At 45.7% G+C, this 27,487-nt stretch overlaps 1 protein-coding gene across 1 annotated transcript; it reads left to right on the forward strand.

Moving 5' to 3' along the window:
- cds1 (CDP-diacylglycerol synthase (phosphatidate cytidylyltransferase) 1) lies at positions 1 to 27,162 on the forward strand. Its single transcript, XM_080852163.1, has 13 exons — positions 1 to 320; positions 10,983 to 11,143; positions 12,281 to 12,377; positions 12,909 to 13,006; positions 13,816 to 13,955; positions 21,109 to 21,167; positions 21,576 to 21,658; positions 22,152 to 22,239; positions 22,776 to 22,844; positions 23,159 to 23,314; positions 24,513 to 24,632; positions 24,859 to 24,962; positions 25,423 to 27,162. The coding sequence occupies exons 1-13, from the start codon at positions 255 to 257 to the stop codon at positions 25,556 to 25,558; spliced, it is 1,377 nt and encodes a 458-aa protein (XP_080708289.1). The 5' UTR covers positions 1 to 254; the 3' UTR covers positions 25,559 to 27,162.
- Positions 27,163 to 27,487: the final 325 nt, after the last annotated feature.

A 27,487-nucleotide genomic window follows, 5' to 3' on the forward strand; every position in this document is an offset into this window, starting at 1 on the left:
CTCCTTCCCCACCGCAGCCCCAACTAGAAAACCCAAGAACTGCAGGCATAAACAAATGCACGCATTATTTTGGCGAAGGATTGGGAGCTTTTGAATGCGTTAAATAGACGTTTTCAATTAGCAGGTTGTCTTGACTGGTCATTAATCTTCGTCACAAGTTAAATTAGCCGGATTACGAGGGTTGACAATTATTTCAAACCCAGCTTGTGTTGCTTCGGGAGTCTTCCATGTATTGTGAGTGAAACAACGAAGAAATGACTGAGCTGCGAAAGAGGGGAGGAGGCGGGGACCCTGACAGCACAGAAAACATCAGTGACAAGGTACGAATACTGCATTTCAATTGTAATTCTGCGCTGATTCTCGGCTCACCAGGCTACTAAACTGAACAGCTCCCCAGCGCCCGGTAAAGGACGCACAAGCTAGTCGAGTTCTCGTCTGAACAAGGCTAGGCTAGCTGTTGTACTATAGCTACTAAGTTGTTGTGTCACGAAGTAATGTTACATTTAGGTTGTATTTGTTTTTTTTTTTATAGAGTTAACAAAATGTAGTTAGAATATACATTGCCATCGGTTGTCTATTTCACAATAATGCGAAATATCCTTGTGCGCTCGGCTCACTACAAGTTAGTTCAGCAGTAATAAGCTATTTATGCATATGCACGTCCTGTTCCTAGCAAAACTAGCATAAACTGTGCGTTACGCTAACGTTGGTTAGCCAGTGTCAGGTCAATGGAAGAGTCCGCTTGTCACCCATTTCAGCCAACACTGTATTGAAGCAGACGAGTCCGTGGTCCGTCATTCATATGTTTAATCGTGACAACATTGCTTTTTACCGTGACTCGGGGAAAACTTGTATCAACTGAAATAACATTGTTCCTGCCGCAGGTGTAAGGTTGCCTCTCGGAATAACATAAGCGAACGGTATACCTGCTTATATGTAGCTAGTCAAACCAGTAATTAGCTATTCAGGTCATCCGATGCCTAGTACAGTAGCTTTTAGTTGGGTGACTAATTTAACAGTTTGTTTTTAAACGATATCACTATATAGTTGAATAACATTAACATTATAAATAACATTAACCCTTTTCTTAAGGATAAACTGAGAGTAACCCTCAATTTACGGTTCCGTTCAGAATGTATGGTTATTATAACCTGCTCTCCTGACGACGTAAATAAACAAACCCATGCAGTCATTCTATACGATGTAACGGTAGGCTGTTTAGAATGAACAATCTTTTTAGTCATCTTCGTTTTTTGAGCATGGCAATTAAAATTTCAGGGTAAGGTTGTAACAAATTGTGGATCAAATTACCAACCTTATATTATTGCCTATAGGATTCTGTGTAAGCATTCTACTGGTAAGCACCCGATCCTTTTATTAATGTCGCAAATAATACAGGCCTACCGAGTATTATTGGACACTGCCCAAAAGCACCCACAAGCACGTGGAATTGAAGCACACTGAAACATTTTAAATAGTTGTAGACCCTTAATTAGTCACCAGTCCATTTAGTACCTGGAATTTTCTTCAGTTGCCTTTGGTGAAAAAAACGTAACTTTCAGTTGGGAGGCGTGGTTTGATTGAACTTCTATCTGAAAGCTGTATAGCTGACATTTTTGTAACGTGCTGCATTATTCAGTAGGTTACAATGATGCAAAGATTTGTGGACCTGTCAGTACTGCACAGCAGTCTGTGACAGCATAACGTGTTGATAACCTAGCAGGCTTTCATTAGGTTTAGAAAACTAATACAATTTAGTACAATGTAAAATGTCACACAGTGCCCAGTGTTATGACTATGCAACTACTATTTTCCTCAGTAGTATTAGGCCTATTACTCTGACCAGCATTATAGTAACTTAACCTAGGCCTATTTAGAGTGGCTCTGTTTTTAAAAATCACCATTGCAACCACTGCTAGAGTAGACCTTAGCCCAATACAGTTATTTTGTGGTTTAATTTCCTTCTTGTAGACCACTGAACATGTTTATTCATGTGAATTATACCAACAGAATGCCTGAATGCATCAGCCATTGTTAAGAAGCATTAGCTGCTGCCTCTGCTAGTGTGTTTAATCAGACCAAACAGCAGCAGTTGCTGAAGCATGTACTGAAGGCCTCTTCAGATGAGAAGTGGACCTCTTTATAGCGCAACAGAGAGAGAGGGAGCAAGAGAGGGAACTGCGGGCATCTGCAATCTTCTACAGTACACAAAGAAACCCCTTTCATGCGTAATCAACATTTTAATTAATTAGGCTAGCACTTGTGACAAGGGTTTCCAAACGGCCATAGGGGACCCAGGCAATGAGACTACAAAGTCTGCAGGCTTGTGACTTTCTAAAAAAGGAGTGCCAGTGAGAGGGAGAGAGAGAAAGTAGGCTTATGTCTACTGGCGCCTCGTGAAAATATCAAGTGCCACTTTTTCCCCCAGAATCACCGCAAATTAGTTTGCTCATGAATGAAGCCTGAAGAGGCTGTCATGGAAAATAAGTGTGGAATAAATTAGCCCCGGCGAATATCTGGTGCTACATGGGATCAGGGGAGTTTGTGTGTATAGGACTGTTTGATACTGAAAGATTTAAAGAAGAGACTAGCAGTTGTAGCGTAGACGCTTATTACTAAGAAGAGAACAGAATATCAAGAATTGCTTGTCACCTAAAGGCTAATGACGTGATGTTACAATAACTAAGCAACAGCATGACCTTACTGTAAACTGAGATGCCTCATGTTAGTATTAGTTAAATTAAAGAGTTATAGGTATAGGTATAAAGTAAAGGCTGTTGTCATTTAGGCCCACTGACATAGGAGACTGCAATGTGTCCCCAAAGGAAAACCTGTGGAATAAGTATGGTAGTTTCCCCACAGTATTTCCAGTGTGCGTATAAAATTTAGTAACAATATGGTCCTGTGTCTTATTTTTTCCCTCAGCCCCCACGCACTGCCATAGCTACCTCAAGCATCACATAGGTCACGCTGCTGGATGCAGACATCTCTTTCTTTGTCTGCTGTCTGTGGTAGTTCCTGTCTTTGTGAATGAATAGGGTTTAACCTGAGTGCAGGTCACCCAGTGCAGCTTATGGGTGATGGCACAGGCCTTTACACAAGGTCGCTGTCTGCACTAAGCCCATCTGACACCCCCCAGCTTTTATTTGTGTTCAGGAAGTTGAGTCAGTGAAGTGAATGGAAGATGTCTAGCAGAATAGAGAAAGAGAGAGGGAAAGAGACAGAGAGAGAGAGTGTGTGTGTGTTTGTGTCTGGGGGTAGTTCATCCATGGACGCCAGAATCATGTATCTCGGCTGGTCTGCCATCTCAGGGCTTTGACATCGACCCCAGGTGCAGCTCATACAAGGTCTGCCAGGTCCCAGTAGTAAGAGTGAACCCATGGGAGCGGACCAGACAACAGCTGTTTGGAAAGACACTGGTTGCAATGCAACATCTGAGTATCTGCTTTGAGAAGGACACCTGTCCCTAGCAGGCTAATAAAGGAGCCAGATGCATTGAAGTAGAGCAGAAAAAAACAAGCTGATAAATGGGGAAACATGTGTTTGTGGCATTAGGCCAGAATTAATTCTGCAGAAAGATAGCGAAGAGTTATACTACAATGCTATGACTGTGAAATTGTATTTTATTATGGGCCCAAATAACAAGAATGTTATTACTTCTTAATTAATGTTAAGGTTAGTGGTGGTAGATGTCCTAAGGTTAACTGCGATCTTAACAGCATCCAGGCTTTTGTCATTTCCCTCTCCTTTTTACTTCTCAGGGTATTATTAATACCTCAATTTCCCCACATTAAAAGGCAAAGCCTGTGGTGACAATGCCTGCTGCTTTCAGTTTAGGCCTACCTCTGTGTGTGTGTGTGTGTTTATGTGTGTGTTTTTGTGTGTGTGTGGGGGTGTGTGTGTGTGTGTGGGGGTGTGTGTGTGTGCGTGTGTGCGCATGCATGCCTGTGTATTACCATTTTAGACCCAGGTGTCTAACATTAGCCATTCAAAGTCCACCTGAGATAGCTTTCTGCTGGGGAAGGCATGGAATTCCATTTAGCCGAGTGAGCGCTTTGTGAGCCTCGCTAATCAGCCTCCCTGGCCCTGGCTGCCTCCCCCAGCCCTGCTGTTAAAGAGACAGAGACCACAGCCAGGCCGCCAGGCCGCCCGCCCGCAGCTCTCCGTCTCTCTCACAACAGTGAACAGGCCAACGGAGTTCAACTGTCCAAACGGCATCAGAACAGCAGAGCAGGGTTGTTGGCTTGTGTGCCTGAAGCAAGTGGTTGTCAATTAGAACATTTTTTATCAAAGGTAGACTTACAAGTTATCCAGGCGGTGACTGCTTATTATGAATGTGTTTATGTTTATGAATGGGGTGTGTGTGTGTGTGTGTGCTGAGGGGTATTTGTCTGCACATGAAGTGAATCAAGTAAAACATGCAGTTCAGTTGGAATGTGGTCAGTTTACTTAAACATGCATATGCGCGTTCCACAATAGGAGTGGCGTGTGTGTATCTGTGTGTGTGTGTGTGTGTGTGTGTGTGTGTGTGTGTGTGTGTGTGTGTGTGTGTGTGTGTGTGCGCGCCAATCCAGCTCAGGGTGGGGCAGGACAGGTTCTCTCCTTGGGAGATTAGCCTAGTCTCATTTGTGGGGCAGCTGATCACCCAGCCAGGCTGCCTGCTTATCCACTCCTAACGCCCTCACACACACACACACACACACACACACACACACACACACACACACACACACACACACACACACACACACACACACACACACACACACACATACACACACACACACACTCAGTGTGGACCGTAGTCACTACAGCGGGCGCTTTTAGCCACCAGCAGGCCGTGCGAGCGAGCGGCAGAACCAGTAGCCTGCGCCGGCGCACATGTAGTCAGCCCCGCCAGCTGCTCTGAGCGGCCAGCTGAGACCCCACAGGGCATTGCCCCTCTGCTCTCTGAGCCGGAAGAGATTGGCCCATTGTGTGCTCTGTGTCATCCATCGGGTTTGTGTGGGTAGGCGGGATCAGGATGGTGGGGTTGTATGAGTGAGAGCAGATACTGTACACTACCTCCCTGTTGAGTGTAGCTTCCAGAGGAGGCGTGTGTCTTGTGTGTTCTCTGTGTACTGTGTGTTTTGTAAAGCCTGGGCTCTCGTGCCCCCCGTTGTCCCACTGCCCTTCATCGAGCCGCAGAGCCACGACCTTTCAGCTCACTGCAGTCGAGCAACGGGGTCGCAGGCTTGACATTTACATTCAGCCGAGCTTCAGTCGGGGTCATCTCTCTCTCCTCATCCCCATTCAGGAGAGTGTTTCTGCATAGTCATAGGACACTTGAAACACAACTCAAACCTCTGTGGAATAAGCCATCATCTGTTAGCCTCCCATACAGATTTGCTTTGTTGTTGTTGTGTTTTTTAAATCAAGGTCATTCGAGTTGTGTGGGTGTGTGTGTGTGTGTGTGTGTGTTGTGAAAGTGGCAGCAGTAACGGCGAGTCGTTTCTTGTAGAAGTGATGACTGGAGGAGTGCTTAGGAGAGACACCGGCCGGTACATTTCTCACCTTACACACGTCGCACACGCACACACACACGCACATACACACACGAACACACACACAAACACACACACACACACAAACACACAGCTTCTGTGGGAGAATCCATTACACCAGCCACAGGGCCTCCACACTGAAATAGAGAGGGGGCTTACACAACACAACACAATAGAGCAGAACACACACGACCCAACACAACGCCGCACAGTAGGAACCAACCAAAGACTGATGATCTCTCCACATTCTTTTTTTTATTAAAGAAATTCCACTCTCTTGACGTCAAGGCTTGGTGTGAAAATAATCCAGTAATGTAGCCAAGACGACGATTGAGGATGTCGACTGGAAGTGTAAGTGTGTGTGAGGAGATTGGTGCTACAGTGTAAGTGTGTGTTGGCTTTGAGCTCAGGGGGAAAGCCAATGACACACTCTACAACACAGCCTGGCACAAGATGACATCCCCTTTGCCATGGGAAAAAATGACTCATCGCTGGCCCTGTTTCTCATTATTATAGTCGTTATATATATATATATATATATATATATATATTAGTGTGTGTGTGTGTGTGTGTGTGTGTGTGTGTGTGTGTGTGTGTGTGTGTGTGTGTGTGTGTGTTAGTGTGTGTGAGTTTGCTTGTGTAGGTGAGGGAAGGAGGAGAAGGAATGCATTCCCTGGCCTGTCATCCAGTGTCATCACCCAGAGACATCACTGCATTCTTAAATTACCATGATTCACCTAATTCTTATGATGACTCAACACTGACAAGATGTGTGTGTGTATGTGTGTCTGTGCCTGTGTGTGTGTGTGTGTGTGTGTGTGTGTGTGTGTGTGTGTGTGTGTGTGTGTGTGTGTGTGTGTGTGTGTGTGTGTGTGTGTGTGTGTGTGAGTGCGAGTAAGTGTGTGTGTGTGTGTGTGTGTGTGTGTGTGTGTGTGTGTGTGTGTGTGTGTGTGTGTGTGTGTGTTTGTGTGTGTGTGTGTGTGTGTGTGTGTGTGTGTACGTCTGTGTTACTGAGTGTGTTACTGAGTGTGTTTGGGATGTATCTCACTCATGGGCATAGATGCACCCAAACCTGCATACAGAGGCCAGGGTAAGTGGTACATTTCTATCATGAGGAGAAGGCTGTCACTCCCTCCTTCATTAAAAACTTAAAGGCAGGTTACTCTTACAATTGGGCTCGAGCTGAACCCCACTTAGGGACACACACACACAGACACACACACACACACACACACTCACACAGAGTCCCTTACTCCCGCCTCAAAGCCTGCCTTGCTCCCAATTACCTCCCCATCATAGCTAATTAAAGCCACAGACCTGAGCCCTGACCTCTATGCATTCGTTTTTACACTTTTTTCCCTCCACTGCTTCTAGTCTTTGTCTTTTTTTGGCTGGTTTCTGGGCCCTGTCTCTCTGCTGCTGCTTGCTGGCCTTATTTAGCTGGGTTTGGGGAATTGGGGTAGAAAAGAGGCCCATGAAAGGGCTGGAGCGTGCCGGATGACCGATGGTGACCGCTGGAGCTTTTTCAGCGGCAAACAGTGGTCCAAACCAACGTGTGTGTGTGTGTGTGTGTGTGTGTGTGTGTGTGTGTGTGTGTGTGTGTGTGTGTGTGTGTGTGTGTGTGTGTGTGTGTGTGTGTGTGTGTGTGTGTGTGTGTGTGTGTGCGCGTGTATGTAGTGGTGGTGGAGCAGGACGACCTCTGCGATCAACCACCAAGGTTAGAAGGACCTGCTAGGTATTTCTCTAATACAATCAGCCTCTCTCTCTCTGCTCACCCGCTCTGGCCAAGCATTTCCTGAAATTATACAACAATCATGATAGCTTAGAAAAATAGAGAGAGAGTGTGTGTTTAAAATTAAAATTAAAATGAGTTTTTTTTATTATTTAACAATACATTCCTGACCAGCTTTGGCAGACTTCGCTCCTCCCAGAACAGACGGGAGATAGCAGATTAGCGAGTGCTGCTACCATGTGGAAGGAGATGGGAAACACCTAGCACTTACTTACAACATGGAGGACACATAGTGCCCACGGAGAGGCCTTTCACACAGGCGGCTCAGTTACAGGCTGTCGTCAAGTCGTTGTCAAATTATATACGTTAAGGCCCAGGTTTACTGAAGAAGTGTGGGTGCAAAACATAATATTGGAAAAAATAGGTATTGAAGTTGATTTACTAGGAGAGTGCACCGTAGAGATGGCATATTATAGTCCAAGGCATGTTATATTTGAAAGACACAGCATACGGCCAGACGTCTTTTTATTTAATGAGGGGATGTTGGACATCTGTGTCATGTTTTGTGTGGATGTTTTTTTATTATTATTTTTTAGTTTACTATATTATAGTTTTTGTGCATGTGTGTAAATGGGAGTGGCCTTGCCGTGTGTCACATCACATCACTGCTTTTCCTGGCAGGATCTCTGCAATGGATTTCCTCAGATTAGCAGATTAATTAAAGAGTAATCATCACAGCCACATGTGTTTTTTTCAGGGCACACTAACCCCCATTAGCTTAGCCTACTGCCTGTGTACATGGTCATCATCACCGTTATCTGACTAGTTCAGGGCACTGTGATAACACTTGGCAACAGGGATAGTGAGTGATCAAGATAAACATTACATTACATTACAAACATTACAGCGCACTGAATGATATGAGTAGGTAGGTGTTTTAAACAGCTGTTACATAGTAGGAGTGTGGAGTAGACATGGCCATTGAGGTTACCTAATATTCCACAATTCCCCTGTTTAGACCACACACTTTGGGTCTAGGTTAGTATAGAGAGTGTGAAATGCAGATGGGCCATTATTGTGTAGAAGTGTAAGTATAGTGTTGTAGGGCTGTGGTGTAGCAGGATGTGTATAGCATAGTGTATGAGACCTATGTAGGCAGTCTAGGCACAGGCTAAAATCCCTGGGTTGAGCTCCAGAACCAAAAGCAGTGTGTCACCCCCAGGCACAGGCAGTCCATACTCCATACAAAGCCTTGATTCAGTGAAATGATCCGCTGTAAATTTGGGGCCCTTCGCGGTGTCATCTTAGCTTTATGGCTGCATTCAATTTCTGCTGATGCAGTCATATGCTCAGCAGCGTGAGCGGGACTGAGAAGAAGAATAACGGCTTTCCTCCATCTCCTCCTCCTCCTCCCATCCTGCTCTCCTTCCCCTCCGCTCCAACCCTCCTCCTCCTCCTCCCCCGTTTGACTCCAGGAGGAGATGTCTTCCCTTTCTCCGTGCACTGCTCTCTGCTCTCCTTCCGGTTCCTCCATCCTTGCCTTTCACATCTTGTTTGTCTTTCCCTTTTCTCTTCTGTCTCCCTCCTCCCCTCTCCCTCCTCTGTTATCTCTTCTCCTCTTCCTGGGTTATGTTTTGCCCCCCCCCCCCCCCCCCCCCCAACTATCCTACTGTGCCCTCTGGTAAACCACAAGGCCAACTCTTAGATGACGTCGATTTTTTCCCCCTCTTTTTCCTGTGGCATTTACCTAGCATTTACATGCCTATTTGCTTTCCAGTGCCGCATCATCAGGTCATTATGTGTGTGTGGCTGTGAATTTGTGTGTGTGTTTGTGTGTGTGTGTGTGTGGGAGAGAGAGAGAATGAGAGAGAGAAAGAGTGTGTGTGTGTGTGTAGTGGAGGTTGTATTTGACTACTATGCATTTGGCTGTAAAATCAGTGCTGACGTCCCTCTGCACAACACAAACCAGAGCAGGCAACAAGGTCCATTGAACCCATGGGCTACATTTCACACTAATTTAAAGCAGCAGTGAAAAGTTTTGGTCTAAAACTAGCGATTTAACTATGGTACCTCAAAAGCATGCAAAAACCACCAATAACAACACACAGTTGGTACTGACAAAAGCTTGCTAGCATGCTAACTGGTGTCTTTTGGCAATATAGTTGGACGGGTGACTATATTTGAGTTTGAGAAATAGAGGACACTTCGTCGTACGGGAGGGGCGTGGTAGTGTTTAGAATACAGATGACATCGCCCCCTCCCCCGCGACGATGTTTTGCCATCTTCTTTCACAAACAGATCACCCAGCTCCGTCCCCCGACGACGAGATTTTGCCATCTTTTCCACATGCGATGTCATGTGCTGTTGTAAACAATGCAACTAGTCATGTGCTGTTGTAAACAATGCAACTAGTCACTAGTTGCATTGTTTACAACAGCACATGACATCTGCATGTGGAAAGGATACAAGTTACTAGTGGAAGCGGCAAGGTTCTCAGTGTTGCCAGATTGGAAATGGCGAAGTATCGTCCAAATGCTCAAAATGATGGTCTTTGGAGGATAATTATCCTGTATCTGGCAACACTGAGAGGGCGGTCGACCAATGACAGTTCTCTCTTCAGTCAGAGCTTGTGCAAGAAGGTGGAATGTTAGGGAGATACCCGCTCCAAAACTTGTTAGGGCATAAAAACTAGTTTGTGAAAGATCCTGAAAAACACAAATATCCGACAAGGCAAAATCCAATTTGGGAATCCCTACCGGAGGCATTTTTTAGGTCTCGAAAAGAGGACATGTGCGGGTTAAAGAGGACATCTGGCCACCCTAATAGTTGGTCATTTCATGATGTGAAAACTTTTCTTACATTTTGGCAGGGTGGTGGCCCGGAAAACAGAGCTACATAGTGCATAGGCACATAGACAGGTGTCTGACTCCTGTGCCTCACATAACCATAAGCCATCTAAATGAATACCAGATAATACCAGAACTAGTTGCCTTCAAAAAACATGCCTGAAAACGTGGTCAATTGCTGCATGCTGTTGCTTTAACAATGACACGTGACGGCACTGAGCTTTCCTGCATCACTTTAGCCCTCCATTTAGATATTAAATGTATGTCTAATGTATAACCCCTAATGTTCCTCTTCATAAGAGTGTGTGACCTGTTCCATAGAGAGGAAGCGTTCTATTCGCACGTACGGCCCAATGCAATGCTGAAGCAGGAGAATGACATAAGACCTGGGTTATCTTTCACCATCGTGTTGAGTCTCTTGAGCAATGGGCCTGATTTCATTGGGCTCCAGCGGTGCTATACTTATACTTTGTCTTTCACAACACGCTCACGCAGCCTAAACATGTTTTTGTCTCTGGCTGAGGTCAACCCGTCATAAGACTGAGGTGATCTTCCTTGTGTGGAGGCATGCTTGGTGATAACGAGTGTCCTTGAGACATCTTCTACATAGTGTGTCTCTGTCGTGTGTTTGGGTTGTGTAACTTGTGTTGTGTGTGCACATGTGTCTGTGCTTGTGTGCTTGTGTGCTACATGCACTTGAATGTGTGAATATGTGTGTGGGAGGAGGGCTTGACTATATGTTTATGTGTATTTGATCATGTGTATGCATAGTGTGACTGTATTTGTGTGAGTGTATGTGTGTGTAGTGTTTGTTCTGTGTGTTCATATGTGTGTATTCATATTTGTGTATGTGTACTGCAGGAGACAGATGGAGATGACAGACTGGGTCTGTGTGCAGAGGGAGAGGGAGAGGGAGAAGGGGAGGGGGAGGGCGACTTCAAGGGCGACACTCCAGACCCGGTCCCCCCAGGAGACAACACTCCACAGTGTCTCAACAAGGCCCTGGAGGGCCTCTCGTCCAGGTAGGACCCCGCAGCAGCACCACCTTTATCAATGCTGTGTGTATACCACATATGGTCCCCCCACAAAACACATCACACCATTTGTATCTGAACTTGTATGTCACTGACTACTTCATTGGCAAGGAAAACCAGCCGAGGAGTTCACAGTGGTATTTATACTCAAACAAGTATAAGAAAAGTCAGCCATCTGTCCCCCATTCAGAGCGTGTCTATTAACAGCTCAGGTCTTCACCCCAGAGAAAGGCCATTGGCTCTCGTTACAGGCCTTTTACCTCAACATTAACTCTATGAATGGACAGCAACATATTATTAGTGGTCAGTCATGGATTCATGGTTATTTACCATAAGGGCAATGTGTGGCCTTAGCCACAAGCTGTGTGCTGCTCTTTTTAGGCAGATTTGTAGACAACAATCCCTGGCGTGGGGAGGTTATTAAGTATGGAGATGAGCAGGACCTTGACCAATGGGGTGCTGGCGTGGAGGGCGTGGGGGTTGGATTTAGAGGGGATCTGAGCCATGGTGGCTCTAATTCGTGTGGGCTTTGCTGCTTTGTGGTTGGGATTTGCTGCGACCGCGGGACCAACAGAGCTGGGCTGTGCTGAAAGGATGCACACTGTTGTGGAGGTTTTTTTGCGATGACGCTGCACTTCCTGTACCCCCATTGACAAATTCCCACCCGTTCCTGTGTGTGTGTGTGTGTGTGTGTGTGTGTGTGTGTGTGTGTGTGTGTGTGTTTGTGTGTGTGTGTTGTGTGAGAGAGAGAGAAAAATGTAGAAAGTCTGTTTGTGTTTGTTTTTGAAATCCCTCATGGTGTCACCTCAGTTCTGTTCTAATGGGGAAGCCATGATGTAGGCTATCATGTTGAATTAAATAGCTCCTGACAGTAATGACATCCAGATGAAAGTGCAGTGCTGTGGTCTCAGTATCACCGTTAGTTTGGGATCTAATAGTTCTTTTTTTGTGGCTGACACCTCACAAAACTCCCACCGCAAAGCTGAAATGACAAAAAATATTTATGTTTTGTATTAAACAGAAGGTGGGGAAAGCATTATCAGCTTACGGCTTATCTTGTGGAACAGACTTTTAGCTATAACTTTGTGTGTGTTTGTGTGTGTGTGTGTGTGTGTTTCCCCACAGATGGAAGAACTGGTGGATTCGAGGGATTTTATCGTTAACAATGATCTCAGGCTTCTTCCTCATCATCTACCTGGGGCCCATCATGCTTATATTCGTGGTAGGTGCCCACACAAACAATCACACATTAAAAGCCAAGCAATACATGCTTATGCACACACACACACCTTCACACAGTTTATAGTGTACACAGAACACACACACACACATCCACACGCATAGGCTTTCTCTCTTGCCATCTCCTACAGGCTAAACCTAACTCTTATTCAGACCCCCTCTGCTTTTTCCTTGAGCTCCCACATGGCAACCTGAGCAGGCTATTTTTAACGAGCTCATTCTCTGGACCATGTCATGGAGAGAGAGAGAGAGAGAGAGAGAGAGAGAGAGATAGATAGAGAGAGAGAGAGAGTTTCCTGGGGAATTCAGTGGCCCTGTACTACCTAGCTCTCAGAGCCAAACGTAGATCAGTGATACTTCTTAAAGGAGTTCCTGCACAGGACCTAGTGACCCAGCTTCAAGCTCCAGCAAAGAGTGTTTACCATCAAAAAGCTCTCACCAAAATGAACAACAATGGACTGATAAACGTGTGGTGTGGATGTGTCTAACAGTGGTGTCTCTTTGCTTCCTGTAGGTCATGAGCGTACAAATAAAGTGCTTCCAAGAGATTATCGACATCGGTTACAGAGTTTACCATTCCTATGAACTCCCCTGGTTCAGAACACTGAGCTGGTGTGTACAAACTAAGCTCTCTCTCTCTCTCTCTCTCTCTCTCTCTCTCTCTCTCTCTCTCTCTCTCTCTCTCTCTCTCTCTCTCTCTCTCTCTCCCTCCCTCCCTCCTCCTCCTCTCAAAACATATTTCCTGTCTTTTGTGTGTTGTTGTCTTCTCCCTGATCCCCTGTGCAAAGTGCGTGCTGCGTTGGACCCCTGAGTGGAAAGTGCAGAGGCAGAGGCAGGACACACAGTCTGGTCAAACACATTCCATCACGCCACAAACCTGTCCGCTCAGCGTGACTCATAGAGGGCCTGTACTGGCCAGATCAATGCCCCAGGGAAAAGAAAAGTATTTGTCAACTCTTAAGGTTAAATCTTGAACATGATATTAATGATCTGCAAGGGATCTCATTTCTCAATCGAGGGCTGCAGTTCCATGGCAGATGTGAACCTCTAGCCTGAATACAGGTGTAGTGTTTTTAAAAACCTGCCAGTTTGCCTTTCAGAACAGAGCCTTTTGTTGCGTGAGCATAGTGCACTAAGCACATACTCAGACCATGAAACCAGGCATGCTACTTTCAGAACACGTAATGGATGAATGTTTACATTGTGCTCATAGAGGCCTTTGAACCAAAGCACAGCTACAGGCATGATCATAATGTAAATCTTGTATATCTTTCCTTGAAAGCAAAACTACACTCTTTTTTCTCCCTCCCTCCCTTTCCCTGTCTTTCCTCTCTTTCTCCCGATTCGTCCTTCTGTTCACTAATTTCCTTCCTTCTCTCTCTCTCTCTCTCTCTCTCTCTTTCTCTCTCACTCTCCTGCAGGTATTTCTTGGTCTGTGTGAACTACTTCTTCTATGGGGAGACAGTGGCTGATTACTTTGGCGCGCTAGTTCAGAGAGAGGAGCCGCTTCAGTTCCTGGTGCGATATCACCGCTTCATCTCCTTTGCACTTTACCTGTCAGGTGAGTCACACAAACACACACACACATACACACACACACACACATGCTCACGGATAGAAAGGCATGCTTGCCCATAATTACTCTTCCCACCCTCTGAACTCTCACGTATTTCCTAAAACACAAACACACACACACACACACACACACACACACACACACACACACACACACACACACTGACATGCACATGCACACACACACACACACACACACACACACACACACACACACACACACACACACACACACCTTTGGCCACCAGTGTTGTACCTCAAGCAATGTCAAGTTAATGAGCAACCACAGAATAACTGGGTCTTGCATTGCCAACTTTCAATGACTAACACACCCACCCGCCCAAACACACAAAGGCAGGCTAATAAACAGGCCCACTTTGAACTCAAGTTTACCCTCTGAGCTAGATGTAGCGTTAGCATCGTAAAGCTATTCATTGCACCTTCACTGTTCCTTACTGCACAGTGTAGTATTTCCAATGCACCTTAGGTGGCTTATTAAAAATTCACCAGACAGTGGACTCTAAGCCAATGAAATGCTCCATCCACAAAATGAGGACAGTACAAGGACTGAATATATTGAAGTGTCTGAAAGCAGGCAGGGGGGGATGAACATTTCTGCTTGTCTGGTTTTGGCCCAATGAACAGAAATGTCACTGTTTACTCAGCTCACCCACGGCGCAGGAAAGTGTCAGTGAATGAGCCACCATAGACTCCATTACCCACAATTCCCTTATCACATTTCAATCCTTATCAACAGTCAGTGACCTCGCAATTGGTCACATCAAAGTCATAAAAAGGGTGACGCATTTTGCCCTTAAAACAGTGATAACCCCCCAAATCTGTCTCTCTGTACGGTGGTCTCACACACGTGAAGATCCTTCAATTAAGAGATACCCTCTCTGCAGAACAAAGGACAACGCACGACAGTCGTATTGAACTTTTGGCCGAAGTTAAGAAAATACTTTGACGCGTCTAGTTGCAACCAAGTTATACCGGTAGTATATTACTGCAGCCCAGCAGTATTCTGAGTAGGATAAGGCGACCGGCTTCCCTTATTCGTTTCTCCAAGTCGACAGAACTTTACATCCTTCTAAATCAGCGGACCTCCAGCAAGGCCTCCGCGAGTTCAGCCGACGGGCTGCAAAGAAAGGACAGACGGACATCCATTGAACCTACGTGACGCGTTGTTCCAAGGATTCCGCGAAAACACCGTTGAATGCTTAGCAAGAGCGTTCTTCACGTAAGGCTGACATCTGGGCAGAGATTAGTCTTATATGTGTGTTAATATATGTGTGAAAGTATTGTTGTTTTATTTCATTCATGATTTAAATGCTTACTTTGTAATTCACAGTGCATGGTTCGTAACCGTGCTATATCTTGCGTTTGTTTTACTTTTGCTAACTTGTTAGAAACGTGCAGGCACCTTTTCTCTCTGTCTCCCTAACTCCCTCAATCACCACGTCCACATCGCTAGTTCAGTGCTGCTGAAATATATTGTATTGAGTTGAAGGCCGATTCTATCCTTGAGATAAGAATCCTTTGTCTATAACCTACTCATTTAAAGTTGTGCCCATCCTCCAATTTATATTGGCGTCTCTCACCCAGACGTACGCGCACCACTTAGCGCGTAACCGCGCATACCTGCGCACGCATGCACGCAAACACACACACACACACACACGGGCGAGCAGGCTCTCATGCCCCTCCTCGGTAATCCCAACTCCACTTTGTGCCTTGTTTCATTGTTATACTCAGTTGTTTATGTGATTAGTATTAGCCATTAATTACTATCTGTTACCTTTAATAAATTGTTTATTTAGATTTAAACAATTGTCTTGTCTGTTGTTGTTCCAATATTCCACTGAAAGCCATTTTCCGCCAACCAAGTACTCCAATTGCCTTCACTTCTCTGGTTGTTCCATGAAGTGTTATAGACTTTGTAGTGATATTGTAGTACGATAGTATTGTGATACCATACTTAGACTGTAGCATAGTGGTACAACTAGAGCTTTCCATTATTTTAGTAATTTAATTATAAAATATTAAATACTAAATTTAATGATTATTAAATTTTATGAGACTGATTTAATTAAACTAATGTAACAACCACGGTTTTACCTACATAATATGGTGCCCCGTGTGAGGATTGGTATTGTTGGCTTCAGTGATATTGTTGCAATAACAAATAAGAATCCAACCCCCTGAGTAACTCCAGGACCTTACCAGGTCCATTGAAACTTCTAAGGCAGAGATCAAATGTGGTTTTGAATAATTTTAGGTGTTGTGTACTAACTGTTTAACACATACTAATTATCTAACAGTCCCTGTTCCAGCCACACTGTAAGTATAATTAGTGGGAGTCCATACTTGTGATACCAGCAACCCATTGGACACACAAGTACCATCTGTTACCATAGCAACCTGTACAATCAGTTGTAATAGTTGTAACAAGAGAGTAACTAGCATTTTAGAACTGTAAAAACAACACGGTAGTTACCTAGCCGTGAGTGTAAGTCACAGGTTCGAGTCCCTCACCTGTGCATCTCCTTGTTTTGTTATTAAGCATAACATTGTTGTAGTTTGCGTTGTGACTACTTGCATTAGCTTGCATTAAAAGGGTTAAATTAAGCATCAGTGATCACGTCACTAGCTTGCCAGGCGTAGTTCCGTGCCCCAGACTAGGCAGACAGGATGAGCCCGAAAACCCCACACACGCCAGGAGCTGAGAGTAACCTCCCTCCTGTGGAGTCAGCCCAACTTTTTAAATTTGTGGCAGACCTCCTTAAGACCTCCCCTGATGAAAGGGAGGCACTTGAACAGATGAACCTAGATGAGTGTCAGTCCAAGATAGGCGACTTAATCAGGCATGTTCATAATCCCTACCGTAAAGTCCCCACCCATCAAGGAGTGGTAGGTAGATTGTTCCTGTTTCATCACCAGAGCACCCGCCTGGAGATAGAGATTCTCCGCAAGGAGAACATGAAACTGTATTCTAGTTGTGACAAACTAGACACACGCAACGATGAACTGCATGAGGAGCTCCAACTCACTATGGAGACCCTTGTAAATTGCGTTAACATGCTCGACACTGAATGGCCCAGAGTAGCCGTTTATGACCATGCCCCGAAGGAGAGCCGCGAAACAAGCGCCAGGGCCCAAGCAATGCTTAAAGCATCCCCCAGAGAGACAGAGGCAGAAGTAGAGCCAGTAACTAGGAGAGGAGTAGAGTCAGAAGCAGATACCTCAGATTGCCTGCACACCTCACTCTTCCTAGACAAACCTGAGCGCCATGCTGTAGCCCCCTCTCACAACCCAGGTGGAGCCAGGTCATGCCCACCAGCACCTGAAAGGCTCATAAAGCCTCAGGCTGCCAAGAAAGAGAGAAAGAGGAAAAGGCACGCAGTAGCTAAACCTACTTACCGTGAAGCCTCTTCCTCGTCCTCGTCCTTTTCCTCTGATAGCTATGATGAGAGCAGCTCTCCCCTAAGGAACTCTTCATCTGGTAGCTCAGAAAGTGACCGCCCCAGGTCAAGGAAAACACGGAGAGGTAATTCCCCCGCTGAGACATTGGCCACCACTAGCGCCATCCAGATCAGGCAGGGAAGGACAGAACCCCCACGTGAATACTATGCGCGTTTAAGACACGCGTTCTTCCAAGGCAGTAGCGCCCCAGGCCTGGAAGAGCATAGGGCCTTCAGGTCCCTATTCATACACAACCTCCACCCTTGTGTGCGCACGCATGTTGCACTGATGTGCCAACAGGGTAAAACCAAAATGCGTCAGATTAGGAAAAAAGCACAAAGGACATGGGAAACAGTTGTGTGCCCGGTTGACCAGCCGGATGAGGAGCCTAGAGTGCTCAACGTACAATCCACAGCTGGTGATCCGTTAGATTCGGAAGGCTGTGAAGTGCCGTTGGAGTGGCCAACCCAGAGAGGTGCCACCCAAAACCGCTCTCCACAAAACCACCACCAGGGTGGGTGGAGGAGCTGGCAAGGCAATGGTAATCAGAGGTTCAATGGTCAACCTAGGAATTACTTGAACAAACAAAATAGTCAATATCAACGCAGGAAACAGCCCTACCAAGGGAAGGGTAACCGCCAGCAGGGCCGTTACCCTCACAATTTTAACAGAGATCACTTCCCTCAAAGGCCCCATGATCGGTTCAACCATGGACCTCAGCATGGTAATAGTGATATGGAAACAGAGTCAGGACAATCTGAATCAGGGAGTCATATGTGGTCAGACACTGATTCTCTTAAAGAGGTCCTGATAGTTTAAATAGTGATCCCTCGTCCCCCGCCAAGGGTTTACCTTGTGAGAAGGGGGGAGAAACCCAGAGAAGGCGTAAACACCCACAGAGGACCTGAGCCCCTCTGGTGGTTAGACCTAACACGCATAGGGCGTCTTCCTCACAGTTTTTGGGTGCTGGCTCCATTGACTGCCATCACAAGCAGCTCATCCCTCCAAACCCTGTTTATCTAGCAGGAGGCCAACAGGTTAAGTGTGACAGGATCGGTTGCCACTAGGAGCAGCTTAGCCCTCCTGAGATCCATGTCCCTACCATGGCTGATATTCAACATTCATATGTTGAATCCAATGTGGATGTAATAGACCCACAGAGGTCCCTTTTACGTCAACCACATGAGACACTGCGAAACGTAAAGGTCTGCAGTGCCGGCCCACCAGGAAAGATATGGTTATCTATGCTCTCGCTGTCCATCCAGAAGTTCAGTTTCATCAGAAGATGACATAGACTCCTCACCATGTGAGCCATATCCTGGGTCGAAAATGATATCCTGGGACAGCTGAAAAAGGCTGATGCCCTAACTGGATACTCAAAGAAAAGCTCTACTAGCTTTTCTACCCTTTGAGTCGTCTTCACGCCAAAGGGGGGTGGATAGACACTAACACTCTAACTCCACTCACTAACCTTGCATGCCACGCTAACCCCATAGGCATTGCATACACGCTACACAAACAAATACAACAGCACACGTAAAACTTAACACCACAGTAAATATTCTCAAGAGTTTTCAGCGCAGCAGTGTTCAGACCTCCCTCACACCAAAGCTGCCACTAACTTTCTCAAGGAATAGGCTTGTTAACCCTCAATGCTAACACCCCTTCCTTCCTTTCCATGAATATTCTGTCTGTTTTAAGTTTGGAGTGTTTGAATGTTGTTTGAATGTTTGTTGCTAGAACTAAGGTATAGAAATGCCATCTGCCCAGATGTTCAAAAGCCTTTATGATGCCCAGATGTCGAAAGCCTTTTTACGAACTATTTGTGTCAGCAGGAATAAGAGACATTGATGGACTATGGATTTATGGACTACACAGCTTTCTGTTGCTCTCATGGACTACGAAGCAATCCCAGCCCTGAGACCAAAAGGGGGGATGTCAGTGAATGAGCCACCATAGACTCCATTACCCACAATTCCCTTATCACATTTCAATCCTTATCAACAGTCAGTGACCTCGCAATTGGTCACATCAAAGTCATAAAAAGGCCGACGCATTTTGCCCTTAAAACAGTGATAACCCCCCAAATCTGTCTCTCTGTACGGTGGTCTCACACACGTGAAGATCCTTCAATTAAGAGATACCCTCTCTGCAGAACAAAGGACAACGCACGACAGTCGTATTGAACTTTTGGCCGAAGTTAAGAAAATACTTTGACGCGTCTAGTTGCAACCAAGTTATACCGGTAGTATATTACTGCAGCCCAGCAGTATTCTGAGTAGGATAAGGCGACCGGCTTCCCTTATTCGTTTCTCCAAGTCGACAGAACTTTACATCCTTCTAAATCAGCGGACCTCCAGCAAGGCCTCCGCGAGTTCAGCCGACGGGCTGCAAAGAAAGGACAGACGGACATCCATTGAACCTACGTGACGCGTTGTTCCAAGGATTCCGCGAAAACACCGTTGAATGCTTAGCAAGAGCGTTCTTCACGTAAGGCTGACATCTGGGCAGAGATTAGTCTTATATGTGTGTTAATATATGTGTGAAAGTATTGTTGTTTTATTTCATTCATGATTTAAATGCTTACTTTGTAATTCACAGTGCATGGTTCGTAACCGTGCTATATCTTGCGTTTGTTTTACTTTTGCTAACTTGTTAGAAACGTGCAGGCACCTTTTCTCTCTGTCTCCCTAACTCCCTCAATCACCACGTCCACATCGCTAGTTCAGTGCTGCTGAAATATATTGTATTGAGTTGAAGGCCGATTCTATCCTTGAGATAAGAATCCTTTGTCTATAACCTACTCATTTAAAGTTGTGCCCATCCTCCAATTTATATTGGCGTCTCTCACCCAGACGTACGCGCACCACTTAGCGCGTAACCGCGCATACCTGCGCACGCATGCACGCAAACACACACACACACACACACGGGCGAGCAGGCTCTCATGCCCCTCCTCGGTAATCCCAACTCCACTTTGTGCCTTGTTTCATTGTTATACTCAGTTGTTTATGTGATTAGTATTAGCCATTAATTACTATCTGTTACCTTTAATAAATTGTTTATTTAGATTTAAACAATTGTCTTGTCTGTTGTTGTTCCAATATTCCACTGAAAGCCATTTTCCGCCAACCAAGTACTCCAATTGCCTTCACTTCTCTGGTTGTTCCATGAAGTGTTATAGACTTTGTAGTGATATTGTAGTACGATAGTATTGTGATACCATACTTAGACTGTAGCATAGTGGTACAACTAGAGCTTTCCATTATTTTAGTAATTTAATTATAAAATATTAAATACTAAATTTAATGATTATTAAATTTTATGAGACTGATTTAATTAAACTAATGTAACAACCACGGTTTTACCTACAAAAGAATGCGAAACCCTTAGGAATTCGATGCCCGTGCGGCCGTGTAGTTGTAACCAGAGGGACACACACACACACATGTCAATTTAAGCATCATCTAACGGTAGCTCTAGAGTGTATCCTCCATCCGTCTCGTCCCACTCGGAGTGTTCTGGTCATTAATTCTGCTAGCCCACCCATCTGTCAGGGACTCAGGGCTTATTGAGTTGTATGAAATGGATTTCTGCTTTGTTGACCTTTTGACCCCCCCCCCCCCCATTTTTGGAAGGAACTGACTGCATGTTGTTATGTTGTTTACTCTTTGCAGGTTTCTGCATGTTTGTGCTGAGTCTAGTGAAGAAACATTACCGCCTGCAGTTTTATATGGTGTGTATCAGCTGTGTAGCCTGCAAAATAAGGCACTAACGACTCACACCAACACACACTAGCATATAAACCTCAACTAAAGGCTCTCACATACACAGTGTCACACACACGCACACACACACACAAACACACACACACACACACAGACATCTCTACTGATTTCATGTAAAGGACGCAACCACAGTCCAGTGGGACATGTGTTGATGTTGAATGTGCATGTTTGTGTGTTGACGTTTTTTGGTTTTCTTTATCTTTTTCAATCGGAATAAACATCCTGTCTTCTTCAATAGTAAAGCTAAAATATATGCCTTGCCTATATAGAGGCCTTGCAGTGAAATTAGCACCATTGCTGCCGTGCTGCATTTTACCACTGTTGAATTTGTGTCTGTGGTCTGTTTGCCATTCCAGTTTGCTTGGACCCATGTGACGCTGTTGATCGTGGTAACTCAGTCACACCTTGTCATTCAGAACCTGTTTGAAGGAATGATCTGGTAAGCAGGAGGCAGGCCTGACGTGCGTAACCGGTCCTAGCAGACGCTAGCTGAAAGCATCTGGCTGTCTTTCGCCACCCTATCTTAGCGGCTGCTGCCCCTTTAAGAAATGCAGGCCTGCATAGAGGAAGTAGATGTAAATATATTGTAGTGTATACTGTGTAAACATGTCAATCTGGTATACTGGCATGTCAGAACCTGACATCTGTAATAGATGAGGAAAATCGAAATTTGTTTAGTTTCATCACATTCATTTCTACCTGTATGTTGGCTGTGTGTGCGTGTGCGTGTGCGTGTGTGTTTGTGTGTGTGTTTGTGTGTGTGTGTGAATAGTGCCATGCGGTGTGTCTTACATAGTGTTACATAACTTGCCCCACCCGTAAACCTTCTCAAGTAGTATAGATTTGTCTTTTATTCCCCTTCTTTTCCCCCAAACCATTTTGAATGTCCTGAACCCCCCCCCCCCCCCCCCCCCCCTCTTATCTTGCCTCAGGTTTATTGTTCCGATCTCCATTGTCATCTGTAATGACATCATGGCTTACATATTTGGATTCTTCTTTGGGAGAACCCCCCTAATCAAGGTAATGCACTCCAGTCATCCCTTTCACCCACACACAGTCACACTAACTGCAACGGACTTTATGTGTTAAATCAGGATGAGTTTCACCCAAACAATGGTGCCCATACAGACACGCCCCCCCCTCCCCCCCCCCATCAAACACACACACACACACACACACACACACACACACACACACGAACACATACCCACTCCTTCTCTCTCTTAGTCATTGGGGAGCCAAACCCAGATACTCTCTTTAGCAGGAAAGGCCTGATTTATGAGACGTGTTTTGAGACTAAAAGAGCAAAGTAGATCTCCTGACTTATGAGACGTGTTTTGAGATTAAAAAACCTAAGTAGATCTCCTGACTTATGAGACGTGTTTTGAGACTTAAAATGCTAAGTAGATCCCTCAGGCCGTGCTGTGCAGTGTCACGCCTGGTTTGGGGGATTCTAAACGGCAGGAGCCACTGAGAGTTGAAAGTAGATCATCTGAAACGAGGTCATGCTGTCCTCTGGTATTCACCCAATGTCAATGATCAACGTGTGCCCTCAGCTCTCCCCCAAGAAGACCTGGGAAGGCTTCATCGGAGGATTCTTCTCCACAGTGTTCTTCGGTTTCATTGTGAGTAAATCATTAAACTATATGTATGAACACACACACACTCTCGCATCCCAAATAGGCATACTTACAAGCACTATCAGATACTCACACACTCACACTCTCAAGCACACATACACACACAGTGAGACACCTTGAACCATTACTCCTTTATTGCTGCTTCAAATAGATACTGTTGACATTGTAAAGCCTATACTGTGTCTGACTGTGACCCCTTGGCCCTGTCCTGCCCTGCCCTGTCCTGTCCTGTCCTGTCCTGTCCTGTCCTGTCCTGTCCTGTCCTGTCCTGTCCTGTCCTGTCCTGTGTTCTCCTGCAGGGGGCCTACCTGCTGTCTCAGTACCAGTACTTTGTGTGTCCGGTGGAGTACAGCAGCGAGAGCAGCAGGTTCACCAGCCTGGAGTGTGAGCCCTCGGAGCTGTTCGTCATGCAGGAGTACACCCTGCCCGCCATGGTGCAGAACATCGTCAGATGGGTGAGTGAGCCCCGTATGCCAAGGTGTTCTGGCTAACACAAACACACACACACACACACACACACACACACACACGCACGCACACACACAGACACACACACACACACACACACACACACACACACATACACACACACACACACACACGCACGCACGCACGCACACACACAGACACACACACACACACACACACACACACACACACACTCACACACACACGCGCATTTCAAGTGTGCCACAACCACCTCAAGTGAGAAGGCCAGCAGCTACAAGGAATGCCCCTTATCAGGTTAATGGAGGGTGCACATATTTCTACAGTATCTGAGGAATAAGTAGCATATTTGGATTAAAGATTAGGGTATTTGCCCAGAGATGATATTGACACTTAAAGTTGCCCATTTTATTCATGCCTTTACGAAACACACACAGGTAAGAGGACAGGGGACAGATTGTTGGTCCATACTCAGACACCCTAGGAGGAAAATGCGTGATGACCTGAAAACAGTAGTTCAGGCAGTGTGTGGTCTTGAACCCAGTCTTGTGGAGTCAGACCTACGTATGCTACATGTGCGTCTTAAGGCTTCCTCGTGGAAGGGATCAATTAGACAGCCCAGTATCCAATGGCACTGATGATGCTCAAAGAAGAGGTCATGGTTCAAACTAAATAATCCAAGAACCTGTTGTCATCCACTACCAATAAGACTACTCAAAATGCAGACTTCTTCCCGAACGAGTGGTTGTACAAGTTCAAATACCTGCCAGTAAATTCCTTCTAATCAGTGATTAGATTATGCGGGAATCTGTACTTGTTGACATAGTGATTAGATTAAGCATTAATATGTACTCGTTGTGGTAGTGGGATAGTCCAGAGGATCATTGTTGCTTATCCCGTTATCTTATCTGTTCGCATCTAAGCACTAAAATGAACCTTGCCGGGTTTTTCTATTGTTTGTGTTGCATTCGCAGTGGGTCCAACTACACAAGTATCAGGCCTAAAACCTTAATCTACGTGTTTTTCAACCAGCTCCACAATATTCTTATCAGTTTCTTAGGTATCAGTTCTGTGAGAGAGATAAACCTGACATGTCTGGCCTTCAATAAAATGAGGGTCTCTGGGTGATGATGTGTTGCGCGAGGGTAGTCTTTTACGGTTCCTTTAGTTGATCTAGAGTCTTCCGTGCGTCTCTTGTCCCCGCAGAGGACGGTGAACCTGTACCCCTTCCAGATCCACAGTGTCTTCCTCTCGTCCTTCGCCTCCCTCATCGCCCCCTTCGGAGGTTTCTTCGCCAGTGGCTTCAAGCGAGCCTTCAAAATCAAAGTAAGCATCTGGCGGCTCAGCCTGCACAGTCGAATACACACACGCACGCCCTCATTCTTTTGGCAGATTGCAGATGGAGTGCAGTGACAAAAATCCCACCTGAGCCAAAAGAATGCCTGCTCTCTAGTTCTCTCCCAGTGCAGTCTATCTAGCTATGGAGAAGTAGACTTCATGACCTTTGTGATATCTGTACACTAGTCTGACATGCCCCTTCTTACCCGCACAGGACTTTGCCAATACCATTCCCGGACACGGTGGGATCATGGACCGCTTTGACTGCCAGTACCTGATGGCCACGTTCACGCATGTTTACATTGCCAGCTTTATCAGGTGAGGACGTGGACACACCAGCCTGTTAGCCTGTTCACACTGTAAATGTTACACCCCCCTGATAAGGACTCATCTCATCTGTGAGAGTGTGTACATGTGTGTGTGTGTTTGTGAGTGTGTGTGTGTGTGTGTGTGTGTGTGTGTGTGTGTGTGTGTGTGTGTGTGTGTGTTTGTATACACCAGGAAACATATGACATATCTGTAGAGGGTACTAGACATCCACCTTGCCTTTAACTTAGAACAGAGATAACTTAGATAAGAGAGACTCCATGTCTCTGTTTTAGGTCCACATGATGGGGAAATATTGGTGTGTGCACTGGCATTTTGTGTCTTGTGTCTGTGTTTGTATGTGTAGGACAATCCACCACTGTAGATATTTTGTAATTTTCCTGTATGAGTTTGTCTGTGTGTTTTGTGTCTTTATTTGTGTGTTAAATCTCCGTTGTGTTTCCCCTTACAGAGGGCCCAACCCCACTAAGGTGCTTCAGCAGCTGTTGGTCCTGCAGCCAGCGCAGCAGCTTAGCATCTTTAACACGCTGCGCTCCCACCTGCGAAAGAGGGGGATGCTGCCCCCTGCAGCCATGGAGGCCCAGTGAGCAAGCACACCGCAGAGTGGATGTGTTTGCACTCGTGTGTGTCTTTCACTCTCTCTCAGACACACACTCACACAGATACTCATGCAAAGATGCTGTCACTCACACACACACACACACACACACACACACACAGAGCTGTCCAACACTGCAATCCTGGTCCACATCTCCTACCATCTCTGCCATGGCAACAGCTACCACCACACCAACAGCAGCAGCCATAGCAGTGTGTACATTTCTCTTATCCCTTGAGGCTCGTGAAAGGAAACTCACATCCCCACTGAGGAGGAGAGGCTCAGCTATGAGAGAGACCCATGAGGACGTCTTCCAGTAAGCAGCACCCTCTCACTCTCACTCTCACTCTCACTCTCACTCTCACTCTCACTCCCACTCTCACTCTCACTCTCACTCCCACTCTCACTCTCACTCTCACTCTCACTCTCACTCTCACTCCCACTCTCACTCTCACTCCCACTCCCACTCTCACTCTCACTCCCACTCTCACTCTCACTCCCACTCCCACTCTCACTCTCACTCCCACTCCCACTCTCACTCTCACTCCCACTCCCACTCCCACTCTCACTCTCACTCTCACTCTCACTCTCACTCTCACTCTCACTCTCACTCCCACTCCCACTCTCACTCAGTCAGTATCTCCTCCTCACTCTTCCCTCCCACTTAGTACTGTCCAACAGACATGGAGGCACAGGAAAGCAAATAGGTGCAGGAGCTTAGCGCCCCCTGCTGTTTGGAGACTTGGTTGCTTGCACTGATTCTAAAACGTTGGCCCTTTATGCAGTCCTGGCTGCCATTTGCACAATGCCGTTTTTTTTTAAGTTTCTTTGGGTCTTAACTAAAATGAGCAAATAGTGAATGAATTGACTTTTGCAACGTAAAGACTGTGACCCCAGGTTTGTGAATCCGTAAGTCATTTGGTAGCATGAGCCTCACGTTATATCTGTTTAGACGTGAGCGTGGAAGAGGCGTTTTGCACCTCAGCATGTTTTACCATGTCCTGTCGTTCACTGCTGCTGATCTAAGCCATGTCTTCATCCCTTCACACATCAAGTGTGTGTGCACGTGTGCGATTGTGCACGTGTGCGTGTGTGTGTGCACATGTGTAAGTGTTTGTTTAGTGTGCTAGATTAGACCAACCACATTTGACTTGCACCTTTGACAACTGTCCCCACTGAGATGCATTGCTATAGCAACAGGCACCCACAGAGGCTGGCTCAGTATGACATACGTGTGTACATATCTCCTGCATATGACTGTACATAGATAAATTACACGTGACATAGATATTTAAATGAAGAGATCTAATATACACTTATACCTGTGTAACTTGTCAGATGCTAGCAGACATTTTAGAGCTATACAAACAATGATATGCAACTGAGCTAGATCTATTTCATTATTTCCTGTAATGTCTAGCATGAACAAGCTTAATAATATGGGGGGGTTGAGATTAACAAAACAAAAAAAACTACTGGGCACTACTGGTGTGTTAGTGGGCTTTCTGGAGTGTTTTTTGGTGACTTCCAGGTGAATTGTAACATGGCTGCACGTCCAGCGTGGTAGTCAGACCTTTAGTTGCACTGCATTGAGAGGGGGACACACTGTATGGAGGGAGGGAGGGAAAGAGAGAGGGAGGGAGGGAGGGAAAGAGAGAGGGAGGGAGGGAGGTTACTCTCACTGAGGCACGAGAGAAGGTTCCGGGCTCATTTTTTCGTTGATGCTACACCTTTGTACCTGTCTATGGGTGGACATTTTGAGAAAAAGTAACATGAAAACCAAGCTGTAACTTCTCTTAAACTACTTTTATGCGCAATTTTAAGTGTAGATAGTGGTGTTGGAGTGCAGGTTAGGAAAATTATAAATATGTATGCAGTGTCTATATACGATCACATTTAGTAGAGTAAAGGTTTCTGT

This window comes from Sprattus sprattus, assembly GCF_963457725.1.
Source record: "Sprattus sprattus genome assembly, chromosome: 15".
Classification (NCBI taxonomy): domain Eukaryota; kingdom Metazoa; phylum Chordata; class Actinopteri; order Clupeiformes; family Clupeidae; genus Sprattus; species Sprattus sprattus.